This window comes from Silene latifolia, chromosome 10 (genome assembly GCF_048544455.1).
Source record: "Silene latifolia isolate original U9 population chromosome 10, ASM4854445v1, whole genome shotgun sequence".
Lineage (NCBI taxonomy): Eukaryota > Viridiplantae > Streptophyta > Magnoliopsida > Caryophyllales > Caryophyllaceae > Silene > Silene latifolia.
The window spans coordinates 46,764,626-46,780,603 of NC_133535.1; the positions used below are offsets into that span (position 1 = coordinate 46,764,626).

The 15,978-nt window shown below is 38.2% G+C and overlaps 1 protein-coding gene and 1 non-coding gene across 2 annotated transcripts; one reads left to right on the top strand and one right to left on the bottom strand.

Annotated features, from left to right (window-relative positions):
- Positions 1-737: 737 nt before the first annotated feature.
- Positions 738-844, bottom strand: LOC141609570 (small nucleolar RNA R71). The gene has a single exon (XR_012527493.1). It is a non-coding gene; the product is annotated as a small nucleolar RNA R71 (small nucleolar RNA).
- A 1,244-nt stretch (positions 845-2,088) lies between these two features.
- On the top strand, positions 2,089-2,637 carry LOC141607541 (uncharacterized). The gene has a single exon (XM_074426896.1). It carries the CDS (start codon positions 2,089-2,091, stop codon positions 2,635-2,637), a length of 549 nt encoding a protein of 182 aa, XP_074282997.1.
- The last annotated feature ends 13,341 nt before the right edge of the window (positions 2,638-15,978 follow it).

A 15,978-nucleotide genomic window follows, 5' to 3' on the forward strand; every position in this document is an offset into this window, starting at 1 on the left:
ACAAAGGTCCAAAACATAGTTTGCAAAATCTAGCTAACACATTACTATGACTAGACATTAAGAAAATAGTTCGCCCATAAGTCCAGAACCTCATTGATTTCTTCTTTTGAATAAGCCATTTGTCTTGAAAAAGCTGAAAATCATGCACATAAAGGTTAAACAAGACTACTAGAGTAAGTAAAATAAACTAATTACACAAACATAAACTAAACTTTAGTAGGATGAAGGCGTAAGAGGATCTCACCAACTTTAGGCTTCAGGGTGGCACTATCCAGGTCTGAGATAAGCTTGGTGATGGATTCCTTTGCTCCATTCTACATAAAAAAAGGATTGTCAAGCTATATAAGCGGATTAAAGGGAGATTTAACAGTTTACAGACAGTTCGATGATGAATGGTCTTTTATCATTTATTCATATATCTCTGAAATCTGAATATACATCTAATTAAGAAAATTAGTATTTCGAGTTTCATAGAGCTTTCCCACAGGTCAAGAACCTATTGAAAAAAGTATAAACTGTTTCCAGAGTATAAGGTAAGATCAAGGCTCTGAATCATTAATACACTATTAAATGGTTATGATCATCAACATACAAACTCATCATTCACTAGTACAAAAAAACACTTACGGCTAATAGGTATAGGAAAATAAGATGCTTATGAAGTGGGCACTTTCACCCCATGGGCTAGCCTTTCTAAGGAATTTATCAACAAGTTCTACCCTCCATCCAAGACCACAATAATAAGGCATAAAATCCAAACCTTCAAGCAAAAGGATCTAGAAACCTTGAGCGAGGCGTGAGAGCGTTTTAGGGACCTCATTACTTCTTGCCCATATCATGTTATTCTTAAACGGATGACCACCTAAACATTATTTCAAACCCTTGAACCAAGGTTTAGGGACATGATAGTAGCGGCATCGAGGGGCAACTTTGATAGCATAAATAGTGCGGAAATCACGGAGATGATCCAAAACATTTCTGAGATAGATAATAGTTATGGAGAAAGGGAAAGTGAAGGCAAGGGAAAATGACCCACTAGACTTGAGTTGGAAACAAAGCTCAAGTTGGATGAATTGTCAAAGAAGTTAGACAACCTAGGCTTGGACAAGAGCAAAGAGCAAGTCCACCAAGTTCAAGAGGAGAGACCAAGTCACTCTAGGGTGTACTATGTGCAAGACCCAAGGTCTCCTCTAATAAATTACATTCAACTACCAATATGTGACAATTGTGGTGGTGTTGGACATGTTTATGACATGTGTGTCCGTCTTTCCAACAAGATGACCGATACCCACATGAGTGTTATGCTTTGTAAGGCCACTAACCAAGGTACTCTTATCAACGTCAAAAAACCTTCTATCGGGCCTTTCCCAACCAAGACACAAGGCTTTCATATGAGGGTCAAATTTTGGACCCAAAATATCAAGCTCCACAACACCTACCTCAACCCAAGCCCGACCATTCAAGATCATACAACCAAAATCAAGGCTAAGACTCCGCGTTTTGTAAATTTTCACAACAAGAGAACCCATCTTATGTCCCATCACACCAAATAAACAACAACCAAAACTTCCAACCTCAACAAAACTACCAACAAAATCAAAGTTACCAACCACAACAAAAATCCAATCTCAACAAACTCAATTTCAACCCCCTCCTCTCATTGAACCACCAAACCCAAATACTTCTATTGAACAAATGTTGAATAACATGGAGGCTAAGGCATTACAAAGAGAAGCCAATGCGAAGCAACAATTCAAGCTTCTAAGGTCCGACATTTCTAATGTCAAAGCACACCAAAGAACACTTGATTCTTACATGACTAACTCTAACCAAGGAGCTTCTAATCCTTTAAGGGGGCAACAATCTCTTCCAATACAAGGCTCTCACCCTAAGGATAGACTGCCACATCACCAATAAGGTCATGTGGTCGCCTTAAGGAGTGGGAAAGAGTTGGAAGACCCTTACAAGGATTATGACTATGATTCAAAGAGGAAAAAGGTTGTTATGAGATGAGGAGTTGAGAGTCCACCTTCTTCACCAACAAGTAGAGGTGAGAACTCCAAGAAAGGGTAAGTAAGTGATCAACCCATGGATGATAAAAACTTTGTATTGGAAGAAATTGAGTTTGACAAAGTGGGTAGCAAAGAGAAAGAAAGGAAATTGGAGGCCTATATCCCTCCAATGCCATTTCCTAATAGAAGTAGAGTAATGAATGAGGAGAATAAATTCTTTAAGTTCTTGGATATGTTGAACAAACTTGAAGTTTCATTACCTTTTACCGAGATAGTTACACAAATGCCACTCTATACCACGTTTCTCAAAGATGTTTTGACAAACAAAAGTGGAATTGGAGGAGATGGACTAGTTGCCTTGACTGAGGAATGTAGTGCGGTGTTGCTTAATCACATGGCTAAGAAATTACAAGATCCGGGTAGCTTCTCAATCCAGTGTATGGTAGGTAATGTGACCATTGAAAGGGCATTGTGCGATTTGGGTGCAAGTGTTAGCATCCTACCTCTCCTCATTGCCAAGAAGATTCTCCAAGACATGATTTCCACATCTATGACGTTGCAACTTGCTAACGTATCGGTACAATATCCTAAGGGAGTTCTTAAAGATGTTTCGGTGAAAGTATGAAACTTTAACATACCGGTGGATTTAATTATATTAGATATTCCCGAAGACCAACAAACCCCCATTATCCTTGGAAGACCATTCATGGCAACCGGAGGGGTGATGATCGATATAAATAATGGAAAGCTTTCCTTCATTGTGGGAGGAAATATGTGGTTGAATTTCCTCTTACGAGGGCTATGTCTAAGTCGATGTTTGAGAGTGCTTATTCGGTTGATATTCTAGAAGAAGTGATCGAAGAAACAAAGGACAAATGCGTGGGGGAAGATATGATGTGACCAATATTTGAGCATATTTAGTCTCCGAATTAGCCTCGTTCCTATGCTTTTTAGTGCATAATTGGGTCATTTACTATCTTTAGTCCTTTGTTTTGCATATTCTTTGAGGTTTTGTTTCCTTGGTAGGAGAGAAGTGCAAATCTTGCATTTTCATGGCAAAATGGAGCTAAATTGATCGAATCTAATGACCAAGCATCAAAGTGAAGACAAGACTAGAAGCCCTATGTAAATAATGTAGTAGATGGGAAATGATGAAGAATATCCTTGCATCTCCGACAAGATCCTTGAGGATTGTTGGAAGAAGAAAAGAAGAAAAGAGGAAGAAGCTTGCTGGACTACAATCCGCCCGTCGCAGCCTCGGGACGCTCGACCAAGACCTCCACAATCCGAGCGTCCCACCACCCTGTCCGCTTGTCCTGCACGACCACAATCCGCTCGTCCTGACCCCTTGGCCGCTCGGATTCCTGCCCAGTACAGCACGTCTCTTCCTTGTTCCACTCGGGATGCGCATATTTCTGAAAGACTAGCAAAAAGGAGACTAGTATCTTCCTTCGAGAGGAGCATTTCCTCAACTTTTCTTAAGGGTCTTAATCGTCATTTAAGCCCTAAGTAACCCTAATTCTTGTACCTATTCTTTAGTATAAATACCCCATTGTACTACTTAGATTACCAAGCTCTCTTAGCTAGATTAAAACTTTCCTTAGATTAGATTAGGAGTAGATTAGAATAGATTATCCTTTAATCTTTCCACAAAATTACACATTAATCTTTCCTTAATTATTGTTCAAGTTTATTATTGAGTAATTCAAGTTTATTATTGCGTAATTAGAAGATCATTTGAGTTTATTGGGACATTGACAACCTTCCATCAATCATCAAATACTTCTATTATTCTTTGCATTATTATTTTGGAATCTCCATAGGTATAGTTCTCTTAATCCTTATTTTAATTATTGTTAATCTTTCTTACTTATTCATCATGTTTTGCCTTGTTAATATGATTGACAATCTTGTTAGCATGTTAAACTTGATAATGAGTGAGTAGTCTCTTAGCTAGGATTAATGGGTAATTAGGGAAAACCAACATGGGGAATGATTCATGCTTAATCTAATATGTTTTCATAATTAAATTGCTTGCTTGTTGTGATGTCAACCTATGCACATGTTATGTTTGATGAAATGCTAAGCCTATGAATCCTTGTATTTTACCCATCTGTTACCTTCTCAACAAGACTTGTAAGATATAAACCAACTCGAGTCTTGTTAGACCATACATAGAAGTTGAATAGGAGGAAAGTAAGTCGACTTGTAGGTGTTGTACAATCTAATCGATTCGGCTCCGGGACCCAAACCTTCTTAGGGATTGTAAGATATACACTAACTCGATCCCATCACAACAATAAGTGCTTGCATATAATTGAGAACATGTTTGTATGATCAATTCCCATAAATCCTCTATGACCCCATGACATCCTAGTACTCTTTTATACTTGTTTACACCTCTTTTTACTTTATTACTTTCATTAGTTTAGAACACAACTACAAACCCCATCAATTGTGATACTAGCATAAATTGAGATAGATAGACTTAGAACCAAAAGCACAACGTCCCATGGATCGACCTTGACTTAACCACTAACTAGTTGTTTGTTGAGAATATAAATGTGTTTGATTGAGAGCCCCAACGACACTCTCATCAAAATGGCGCCGTTGTCGTGGACGGTGTTATGTGATTAAGTTCTTGTTTGTTTGTCTATTTTAATTGTGCTTTAACCTTGAGGAACTTGTTCCTCAAGGTTCGTTTTTACCGTTTTATTGTAGTTTCCATTTTTGTAGTTGTATCTTTATCTTGGTTAAGATGATGACCCAAGACTTGACATATGGAGTATATGTTAGATCTTTTGAGTATGACTATATATGGGTATGGGGAGTTTGAGGAGCAAGTCAACACAAACCTACCTTACTACTCATACAATGAAAATCCTAACTACTACCCCAAATTTTCCCACCAAAATCACCACATCCAATATCCACAACAACCACCCACCCAATACCCACTTCATAATGAATTTCAATTGCCACAATACAACCACTTTCACACCCACCCACAACAAGAAGATGAACCCATTCAAAATGCGATTCTCCAAATGATGGGAGATCAACAAAATTTCTTCAAACACGTGCTAGAGGAGAGCAAAAATAGGGACAATGTTCTTCAAAGCATTGTTACCCATGGTGAGGAGTTGGCAATTCAAATTGCCCAAATGAAAAAAGCCCAAGTAACTACTCCTCACCATTCCTTAGACATTGATCATGAATACGAGTTTGAAGGAGTTACCTTTGATGAGAAATGGGAAGAGCCAATTTTTTTGAGCTCTTGTGAGTATTAAAGTGTGGTATTTGATGATGAAGATATGAGGTTGATTAAACCAAATACTCTTAGCCTTTGTGAGTATGAGGGCGTGACTTTTGATGTGAACATTGAGGTGTTGGAGAAAAAGTTAATGAAGAGGAGTGAAGCCCCTGTCTATGATTCGTATGGAGATAACAATGATGACAAGTCTATGGAAGAAGATGATGAGAGAAAGATGGACTCAAATGATGAATGGATTTATGGGATTAGCTTTCTTGAGGAACTCATCCTTGAGAAGTTTGAAGATTGCTTCGATGAAGAGGAGGAATGCCTTCATGAGAACCTTTTCAAACCCACTATGGAGCTTATGATACTTGGAGATGACATTATGGACCTTCTCACGAAAGTCAAATCATCATACAAGAATTACTTAGTAGAGAAGCTCAAAGAAAGGGCTAAGAAGGAACCTACATGTGGAAATTTGGCTCCCACTATCCCAACTTCAAAGACACCCCATCATCAAGGCCATGAAATTTCACCTTCTATTCTTGGAAGATCACCTAGTCCAAGTATTTTCGTCATCAACTTTGGAAGAAATAGGAGCAACCGGAAAACCCCATATGACAAGAATCTCAAGTTTGCTAGTTTTAAGAGCCGGGAAGGCCATCATGACAAAGCAAAGGAGAAGGGGAAGGAGTTCAAAGGGAGGTCTCTCATGGATTGGCCCTACTCTATTTTGCAATGGTTCAAGACTTATTCATGCTTACTTGAGGACAATTCACAAGCTTTTGACCAACTTTTAAGAACATTAAGCTCCATGGATAAAGAAATTTGTCATTTAACATAGTTTGAAGGAGTCCTACCTTAAAGCACCATTTGTAAGATATCCTTTCCTTTGACTTTGCATTACATTTACATTTGCATTTAGCTATATACATATACATTTAGCTTGCATTTGTATTATATTTCATATTGCATTTATATTAGTTAGTTCATATAGTAAGTTGCATTCATACATAGTCACTAATGACCCAACCTCATTTCTCCTACACTAGAAATAGTGCTTAAATCGGTTTGAGGAGGTTTGATCATAGGTGAGAACATGCATCATATAATCTAGTTTAAATTGCATTCATTTGTTATATATGTCATATAGAATTGCATTTAGTTAGAGCATGCATTCATTCATATCATTGCATTTATTCAAAAATCCAAAAAAAAAACATGTACTTTATTTTTAATTCCGACTCCTACATGTACATTGAGGACAATGTCCAAAATAAAGTAGGGGATGAGAATTTATATTTCCAAAAATGATAAAAATTGAAAAATACAAAAACATGCCTTTTTATTTTATAAATCATAAAAACTATAAAAATTTGAAAAATTCAAAATTCCAAAAACATGTATTCCTTTTTCATTCCTACTCCTACATGTACATTGAGGACAATGTCCAAAATAAAGTGGGGGATGGGAATTTATATTCCAAAAATGATAAAAAAAATTGAAAAATACAAAAACATGCCTTTTTATTTTATAAATCATAAAAACCATAAAAAATTCAAAAATTCAAAAACCCAAAAACATGTTCATTTCTTTTATAGTGTAGTATTGCATATATTGTATATACTTGTTTGTTTGTCCTTTTCATATTGATCGACTACGCCACATCCGAGACATGAGGATATAGAAAACCGCATGGTATGATCTTTCCAATCTCCTTTTTCCTCTTTATGTTAATGACTATGTGGCTTTATTTTGATTGATGCGGTATAAACAATGTGAAATTAGGATTGCATCTAGATTATTTGGCATACTAGTTGGTAGAAGCATATGCATTAGGTTGTATGTATGTTAGTTGCATCATGGCATATAGTTGTATTTATGAAAAACTTTGTGACAACATCTATTTGTGAAACTTAACAAGTGTATATAGGCCCTTGTAGATACTTTTTCTTCTTAAGACTTTGCTCATTAGAATACTTGTAAAACACCCAAGGATGTGTCAAGCTAGTATCCTTTGACCCATGGATTAAGGCCTAGTTAAGAGTACCTTGTGGTGCGATAACTCCTTGGCTACCGTTTATTCCATGGTGACCCTTGAAACCATGCAACCATCATCCACATTCTACCACGTTTTGTCATCAAAAAGGGAATGGGCAAAAAAATTGTTCAAAATTTGAGTTCAAGAAATGAAATGAAAAGTAAAAAAGTTTGCAAATTGCATCAAATGAAAAGAGGGATCAAAAATAGACTCCTAATACTTCAAATATAAGCACCCTCATTACAAATGAGGTGACTTTGAAAATGTTCAAAAAGAAATGCAAAGAAAAGTTGAAATTGTCAAGTATTGAAATGCCAAACATCAAAAGAAATGGCAAAAAGAAAGTGTTCTCAAATGTTATATGCCACAAGAAATTGGGGGAAAAAACAAAAATAAAAGCAAACTCCCAAATGAAACTTAAATACTATTGATCCCTTTTCCATCATATCCATTTTTGTACATGATAGAGAGGGAACGACCCTTCTTCTTGTCTAGGCAAGAAGGGGAATTCTGCGATCCTCCAGTGTTTCTAATACCATAGGGAGTCTACTCTTGACGAAAGCATTTAACAATTGAGGACAAAGTTACCCTAGCTTGACACAACTTGGAGGTGATTTATTGGTATCCTTCTAGGCTTAGTAGTTTGAAGAAACCATATCTATGAATGAGTGTGTACCCTTGAATTGCTTCCCCTTTAGATAATTTCCGTCACTTAGATGAGGAAAGTGGCTATTCTTTTGTAGATGCATCCATTACTTGATTTTGTGTGCTTTAATGCTTGGATGTGTCGCCATTTTGGCAAGCCCCACCTTGCCTTGCAAGAAGGCATCCTACCTCACGGTTGTCTTGTTTTGAGTTGAAGGGGCGAAGTGAGACCCGCTAATTATCTCATATCGGCTATATTAGTAGGTTAGTTTAAATAAGGGTCCTAGTTTTGTCACCTCTTTACTCGAGACGAGCAAAGGTTCGGTTTGGAGATATTTGATGTGACCAATATTTGAGCATATTTAGTCCCCGAATTAGCCTCGTTCCTATGCTTTTTAGTGCATAATTGGGTCATTTACTATCTTTAGTCCTTTGTTTTGCATATTCTTTGAGGTTTTATTTCCTTGGTAGGAGAGGAGTGCAAATGCATTTTCATGGCAAAATGGAGCTAAATTGATCGAATCTAATGACCAAGCATCAAAGTGAACACAAGACTAGAAGCCCTATGTAAATAATGTAGTAGATGGGCAATGATGAAGAATATCCTTGCATCTCCGACAAGATCCTTGAGGATTGTTGGAAGAAGAAAAGAATAAAAGAGGAAGAAGCTTGCTGGACTACAATCCGCCCGTCGCAGCCTCGGGACGCTCGACCAAGACCTCCACAATCCGAGCGTCCCACCACCCTGTCCGCTTGTCCTGCACGACCACAATCCGCTCGTCCTGACCCCTTGGCCGCTCGGATTCCTGCCCAGTACAGCACGTCTCTTCCTTGTTCCACTCGGGATGCGCATATTTCTGAAAGACTAGCAAAAAGGAGACTAGTATCTTCCTTCGAGAGGAGCATTTCCTCAACTTTTCTTAAGGGTCTTAATCGTCATTTAAGCCCTAAGTAACCCTAATTCTTGTACCTATTCTTTAGTATAAATACCCCATTGTACTACTTAGATTACCAAGCTCTCTTAGCTAGATTGAAACTTTCCTTAGATTAGATTAGGAGTAGATTAGAATACATTATCCTTTAATCTTTCCACAAAATTACACATTAATCTTTCCTTAATTATTGTTCAAGTTTATTATTGAGTAATTCAAGTTTATTATTGGGTAATTAGAAGATCATTTGGGTTTATTGGGAGATTGACAACCTTTCATCAATCATCAAGTACTTCTATTATTCTTTGCATTATTATTTTGGAATCTCCATAGGTATAATTCTCTTAATCCTTGTTTTAATTATTGTTAATCTTTCTTACTTGTTCATCATGTTTTGCCTTGTTAATATGATTGACAACCTTGTTAGCATGTTAAACTTGATAATGAGTGAGTAGTCTCTTAGCTAGGATTAATGGGTAATTAGGAGAAACCAACATGGGGAATGATTCATGCTTAATCTAATATATTTTCATAATTAAATTGATTGCTTGTTGTGATGTCAACCTATGCACATGTTATGTTTGATGAAATGCTAAGCCTATGAATCCTTGCATTTTACCCATCTCTTACCTTCTCAACAAGACTTGTAAGATATAAACCAACTCGAGTCTTGTTAGACCATGCATAGAAGTTGAATAGGAGGAAAGTAAGTCGACTTGTAAGTGTTGTACAATCTAATCGATTCGGCTCCGGGACCCAAACCTTCTTAGGGATTGTAAGATATACACTAACTCGATCCCATCACAACAATAAGTGCTTGCATATAATTGAGAACATGTTTGTATGATCAATTCCCATGAATTCCCTATGACCCCATGACATCCTAGTACTCTTTAATACTTGTTTACACCTCTTTTTACTTTATTACTTTCATTAGTTTAGAACACAAATACAAACCCCATCAATTGTGACACTAGCATAAATTGAGATAGATAGAATTAGAACTCAAAGCACACCATCCCATGGATCGACCTCGACTTAACCACTAACTAGTTGTTTGTTGAGAATATAAATTGGTTTGATTGAGAGCCCCAACGACACTCTCATCAATATGGCCTTAATCCATTGTTATTTGATGTGACTCATATTTGCGCACATTTAGTCCCTTAATTGAGCCTATTTTGCATATTACTATAGCGTTCCATAGCCATTTTATCCATCAAATGCCTTCTATTTTGCTTTCCTATTGCATTATGTTTGTTTTGTAGGAAAGAAGACAATTAGGCGGAAATTCCCGTCTCTCGTGCTTATTTGAAAGGTTATTGATGATATTGGCTGAACGGGTATGGAAGGAGAGGCAAAAACTAAGATCAACAATGCAAGAATAAGAAGTATGCGAGAGGAAGAAGCTAAAGCGCTCTGAAGAACAATCCGAGCGTCCTAGCTTCAAGACGCTCGTCGCCACCTCAAGCAATCCGAGCGTCCCGACTGTCAAGCCGCTCGTCTCCTCTGCCCACAATCCGAGCGTCTTCCCCCTTTGCACGAGCGGATCGTGGCAACTTCAGCAATATGCTCATCTCCTCAAGAATACTTGCATTTCCCTACTTAGAACTTAGAATTGTTAATTACTAATTTAGCCTTATTTATCCTAATGATGCACTACTATATATACCCCATTTTTGTAATAATCAAGGGGGGGCTTCCACATTAGAAAATCCTCTTAGATTAGATTAGGAGTAGATTAGAATAGATTATCCTTTAATCTTTCCACAGAATTACACATTAATCTTTCCTTAATTATTGTTCAAGTTTCTTACTTTTGGGTAATTGAAGATTATTGGGTTATTATTGGAGGATTGACAACCCTTCATCAATCAATCAAGTTCTCTTCTTTTATTTTTGATTTACTATTTGGATCACCTCAAGTTTGGTATCATCCCTTTACTCTTTACTCTTTATTGTTTATTTCCTTAAAGCCCTTATCATGTTTATACTTGTTGTGATGATTGACACCATTTATGACATGTTTTCCATGATAATGGGTGAGTATTCTCCTTAACTAGGATTAGTGGGTAATTAAGGGAAGTAAACATGGGGAATAATCATGCTTAATCCAATATATTTCCATAATTAATTTGCTTGCTTGTTGTGATGTCAACCTATGCACATGTTATGTTTGATGAAATGCTAAGCCTATGAATCCTTGCATTTACAACCATCTCTTATCTACTCAACTTGATTTGTAAGATATAAACCAACTCGAGTCTAGTTAGACCTTGCATAGAAGTGATTAGGGGGAAAGTAAGTCGACTTGTAGGTGTTGTACAATCTAATCGATTCAGCTCTGGGACCCAACTCTTCCTAAGAACCATAAGACATACACCAACTCGGTTCCTTTACAACATTAATTGCTTGCAACTTTGTGAACATGCTTGTATGGTTAACTCCCATGAATCCATGATATCCTAGTACTTTTAATCATTTGTTTACATCCTTCCTTTTATTGCTTGTTTTACTTTATTGCTTGTATTAGTCTAGAATACAACTACAAACCCAAACAAATTGTGACACTAGCATAAATTGAGATATATAGACTTAGAACCCAAATCACACCGTCCCATGGATCAACCTCGACTTAACCACTAGCTAGTTGTTTGGTTGAGAATATAAATGTGTTTGATTGGATGTGTGACGACCAACTCTTGTCCATCAAAATGGCGTCGTTGCCGGGGACGGTGCTATGTGATTAAGTTCTTACTTGTTTGTCTATTTTTATTTGTACTTTAACCTTGAGGAACTTGTTCCTCAAGGTTTTTTCTTACCATTTTTGTGTAGTTTCCTTGGTTGTAGTTATTTCCTTGTCTTAGCTATGATGGCTCAAGACTTGACATATGGAGTATGTGGTAGATTCTTTGAGTATGACCATGGGTATGGGGAGTTTGAGAAGCAAGTCAACACAAACCTACCTCACTATTCGTACAATGAAAATCCTAACCACTACCCCAAGTTTTCCCACCAAAATCACCACATCCAATATCCACAACAACCACCCACTCAATACCCACTTTATAATGAATTTCAATTGCCACAATACAACCAATTTCACACCCACCCACAAAAAAAAAATGAACCCATTCAAAATGTGATTTCCAAATTATGGGAGATCAACAAAACTTCTTCAAACAAATGTTAGAGGAGAGCCAAAAGAGGGACAATGTTCTTCAAGGCATTGTTACCCAAGGTGAGGAATTGGAGATTCAAATTGCCCAAATGAAAGAATCCCAAGAAACCACTCCTCGCCATTCCTTAAAAATTGATCATGAATGTGAATTTGAAGTAGTAACCTTTGATATGGAAGAAGAGAAGTGGGAAGAGCCAATTCCTTTGAGCTCTTGTGAATATGAAAGCGTTGTATTCAACGAAGAAGACATGAGGTTGAGTAAGCCAAATACTCTTCACCTTTGTGAGTATGAGGGTGTGTCTTTTGATGCGAACATTGAGATGTTGGAAAAAGAATTTAATGGAGCCCCCGTCTATGGTTCTTATGAATATAGCTATAATGATAAAATCGTGTTTTGCAAGAACTCATGGGGTAAGGAAGCGGAAGTTTGTGAGGTTGCTCTACTTGAGGAGCCTATCCTTGAGAAATTTGAGATATCCTATCATGAAGAAGAAGAATGTCCCCTCCCTATTGCCTATGAAGACTACTTTACACCCACTATGGAACCTATGATTGTTGACGACGACATGGTGGGTCTCCTGCAAAAGGTCAAGACATCATACAAAGGGTACTTGGTGGAAAAGCTAAAAAAGAAACTTGCACATGAACCTACTTGTGAAAATTTGGCACCCACAATGTTAACTTCTAAAGAACTCAATCATCAAGGCCATGACAATTCTCCTTCTACTTTGGAAGGATTGAATAATCAAAATGCTATTATCATCACCGAAATTGAAGAAAAAGGTGGTAAGTTGAAGTCTCCGAACAACCGCGAACCATACTTCATGCCTTATGTTGACAAGAATCATGGGATAGTTGGTTTGAAGCATCGTAAATATTCAAGTGCCAAGAAGAAGAAGAAAACAAAAATGAATGACAAATTTCTTTGGCCAAGCTTCGTCTTGAAGTTAAGCAAACCATACTTATGCTTATTTGGAGCTTGTTCACAAGCCTTTGATCTCCTCCTAAGAGCCTTGAGCTCTATGGACAAAGAATTTCTACAATTTGAACTAGTTTGGTGGAGTCCTATCTCAAACCACCATTTGTAAGATATTTCTCGAACCTTTGCCTTGTATAATATTGTACATTTCCGCACTTTTATTTACAATTTCTTGCATGAGAGTAGTGAGAGAGAGTTTTCTTACATTTTTATTGAGCACAATTTCAGAAAAAGATAAGGAGGAATAACAAAAGGGTGCAAGGGTATGATCTTGGAAAGAAAAGAATGAAAAGTATGAAAAACAGCGCGGGACGCTCTCCCCGAGGGCATGACGCTCGTCCTCAGCCTCCTTATGGGTACTGTTTGGCGCTGACTTTAAATCCGAGCGGATTATAGGACAAGACGCTCGTCCAGGAAGAGACGCTCATATTAGCAGAAAGACGCTCGTCCTGTGAGGCATCTTGAAGAAAATTTTGCACTGGATTAGAATCCGAGCGGATTTTGTAGAAGACGCTCGTCCTACCTCAGCCGCTCGTCCCAAGAACGAAATGCTCGTCCTCAGCCCACAACAGATGAGGGCAGAATCACTGGATTAGAATCCGAGCGTATTCTCCACAAGACGCTCGGACCCCTGCAGCAAGACGCTCGGATTCTTACACTTACCTCGTAAAAGCCGCCCGAGCCCGACCCTCAACCGCTCGTCCCATACTACTTTTCTATAAAAACACCCCCACCATCCCTCATTTCCTCACCTTATCTAAACCTAATCCACACATCTTCATCTCCAAACACTCCCATCACAACAAAAATCAACCAAACCCTAACTTTCCCAAATCAAAAATGATGAATCTCAAGGGAAAGGCGAAGAAACTCGTTGAAGCCGGCACCAAGAAGCGCAAGGGCTCATATTCTTCATCCTCTCAAGAAAGGATGCCGCCAAGAAACTTCCGCGCTGTGATAATAAGAGGGGTGGAGCAACTTGAATACTTTCCGGAGGTGATCTTCACTTCCAATGAACATCGCAAGAAGTTAGTCACATTGCTAGGTAAGCATTGTGAGCCAACTCAATTCATTGATACCAAAGTACTAGAGGTCCTAGGTATAAGGTACCATACCGAAATGTTCTTTGATGGTTTGGGGCTTGAAAAACTATTCTATGCCCACGAAGAGACCTACCTTAGCCTTACCCTGGAATTCTTGAGTAGCCTCCACATCGTCACAAACACGCAAAAAACCGTTTGCATGGAATTCTGATTGTGCAACCACGACCATAAGCTAACCCTCAGCCAATTTGCGAGTATTTTTGGTCTTGTTGTGCCAACGGAAAACACCGACAAACCCGCCGACTTTGATGTGGACCAAGTTTGGAGGGCTATTTTCGGGAGGGACTTCATACATTTGAAATAATGCTATACCTTCACAATTCAACATCCGGTGATTCGAATCACCGAACGCTTCATTGCCGGCACTATTAACGGGAGATTTGAGCAAGATAGATGCACTCTCTTTGATTTAACCTTTCTAGAGTCCTATCTAAATGTTCGGGGGACAAGGCCTTATAACGTCAACACCCCCCTTGAGATGCTCACAAGATTCTTCGACTTTGCTCAAAGGAGCTCCCAAATCAAGACCTTCGTGATGGGAGGTCTAATTACAATGTTGGCGAATGAACTTTATCCCGGATTTAACATTCATGGGGATTATGTGCGACTTGAGGGTAGCACTTTAATTGATGAGGAGGCCATCTTCAACCACCACCGGTGGTGTACATACACTCAAACCGGGAGTGTAGAGTGGTTTAAAAAAGGGTGTTCCTCTATTGTTCTTACGGGGTGGAATGTACCCGCTACCGACCCGAGGTTGAGCCGGTATTCACCTACGCCGAGCTACCTCCTCGACATTGAAATCTACCCCAACCCCCCTAAAAGAGAAGAAGCACCCCGCCAACCTCCACAACCTCGCGGGATACCGACAAGAGATAACGCCCCACCTTCCTAGGTACCCATCCCACCATACCCCACTCCTCACGTGCCATTCACATCACGAGTGCCCAATGCTCTGAATGTGAATGATTTGATGGATCTTATGAAGAAGGTTGATCTTGGAGTATATGATGGGAGGGTCGACAACTATTTGGTCCTTTATCCTCAATACTACCAAATGGCACAACAAGGGTATATCGACCCTAATGGTCCTCGTCCATCTTGGGCTCAACCGCACCTTTTGTTCCCTAATCAAGGGGACCAAGCCGGGAACTTTGGCAGTCAAGGTGGGGGATACTATGGTCAAGGAGGAGGGTATGACTAAGGAGGTTCTAGCGGGTATAGATACCGCGATAATGGTGATGATGACGAATGAGAGATGCCTACCACACCATCTCCAATTGTATGATACTCTTCTCTCCCTATCTCTTAAGTATAATTGCATTGCATTTTAAATTACCTTGCATTTAGTTATATACATATACATTTAGCTTGCATTTACATTAGTTAGTTCATATAGTATAATTGCATTGTAATATATCTCACATGATTCATGTAGATAGTTGCATATAGACTAGAATTCATGCATAGTCACTAACGACCAATCCTATTCATTTCTACACTAGAAATAGTGTTTAAATCGGTTTGGGGAGGTTTGATCATAGGTGAAGAACATGCATCATTTAATATAATTTAGATTGCATTCATTTGTTATATATATGTCATATAGAATTGCATTTAGTAAGAGCATGCATTCATTCATATCATTGCATTTATTCAAAAATCCAAAAAACATGTACTTTCTTTTTCATTCCTACTCCTACATGTACATTGAGGACAATGTCCAAAATAAAGTGGGGGATGAGAATTTATATTCCAAAAATGATAAAAATTGAAAAATTTCGAAAAATACAAAAATATGTCTTTTTGTTTCATAAACATAAAAACCA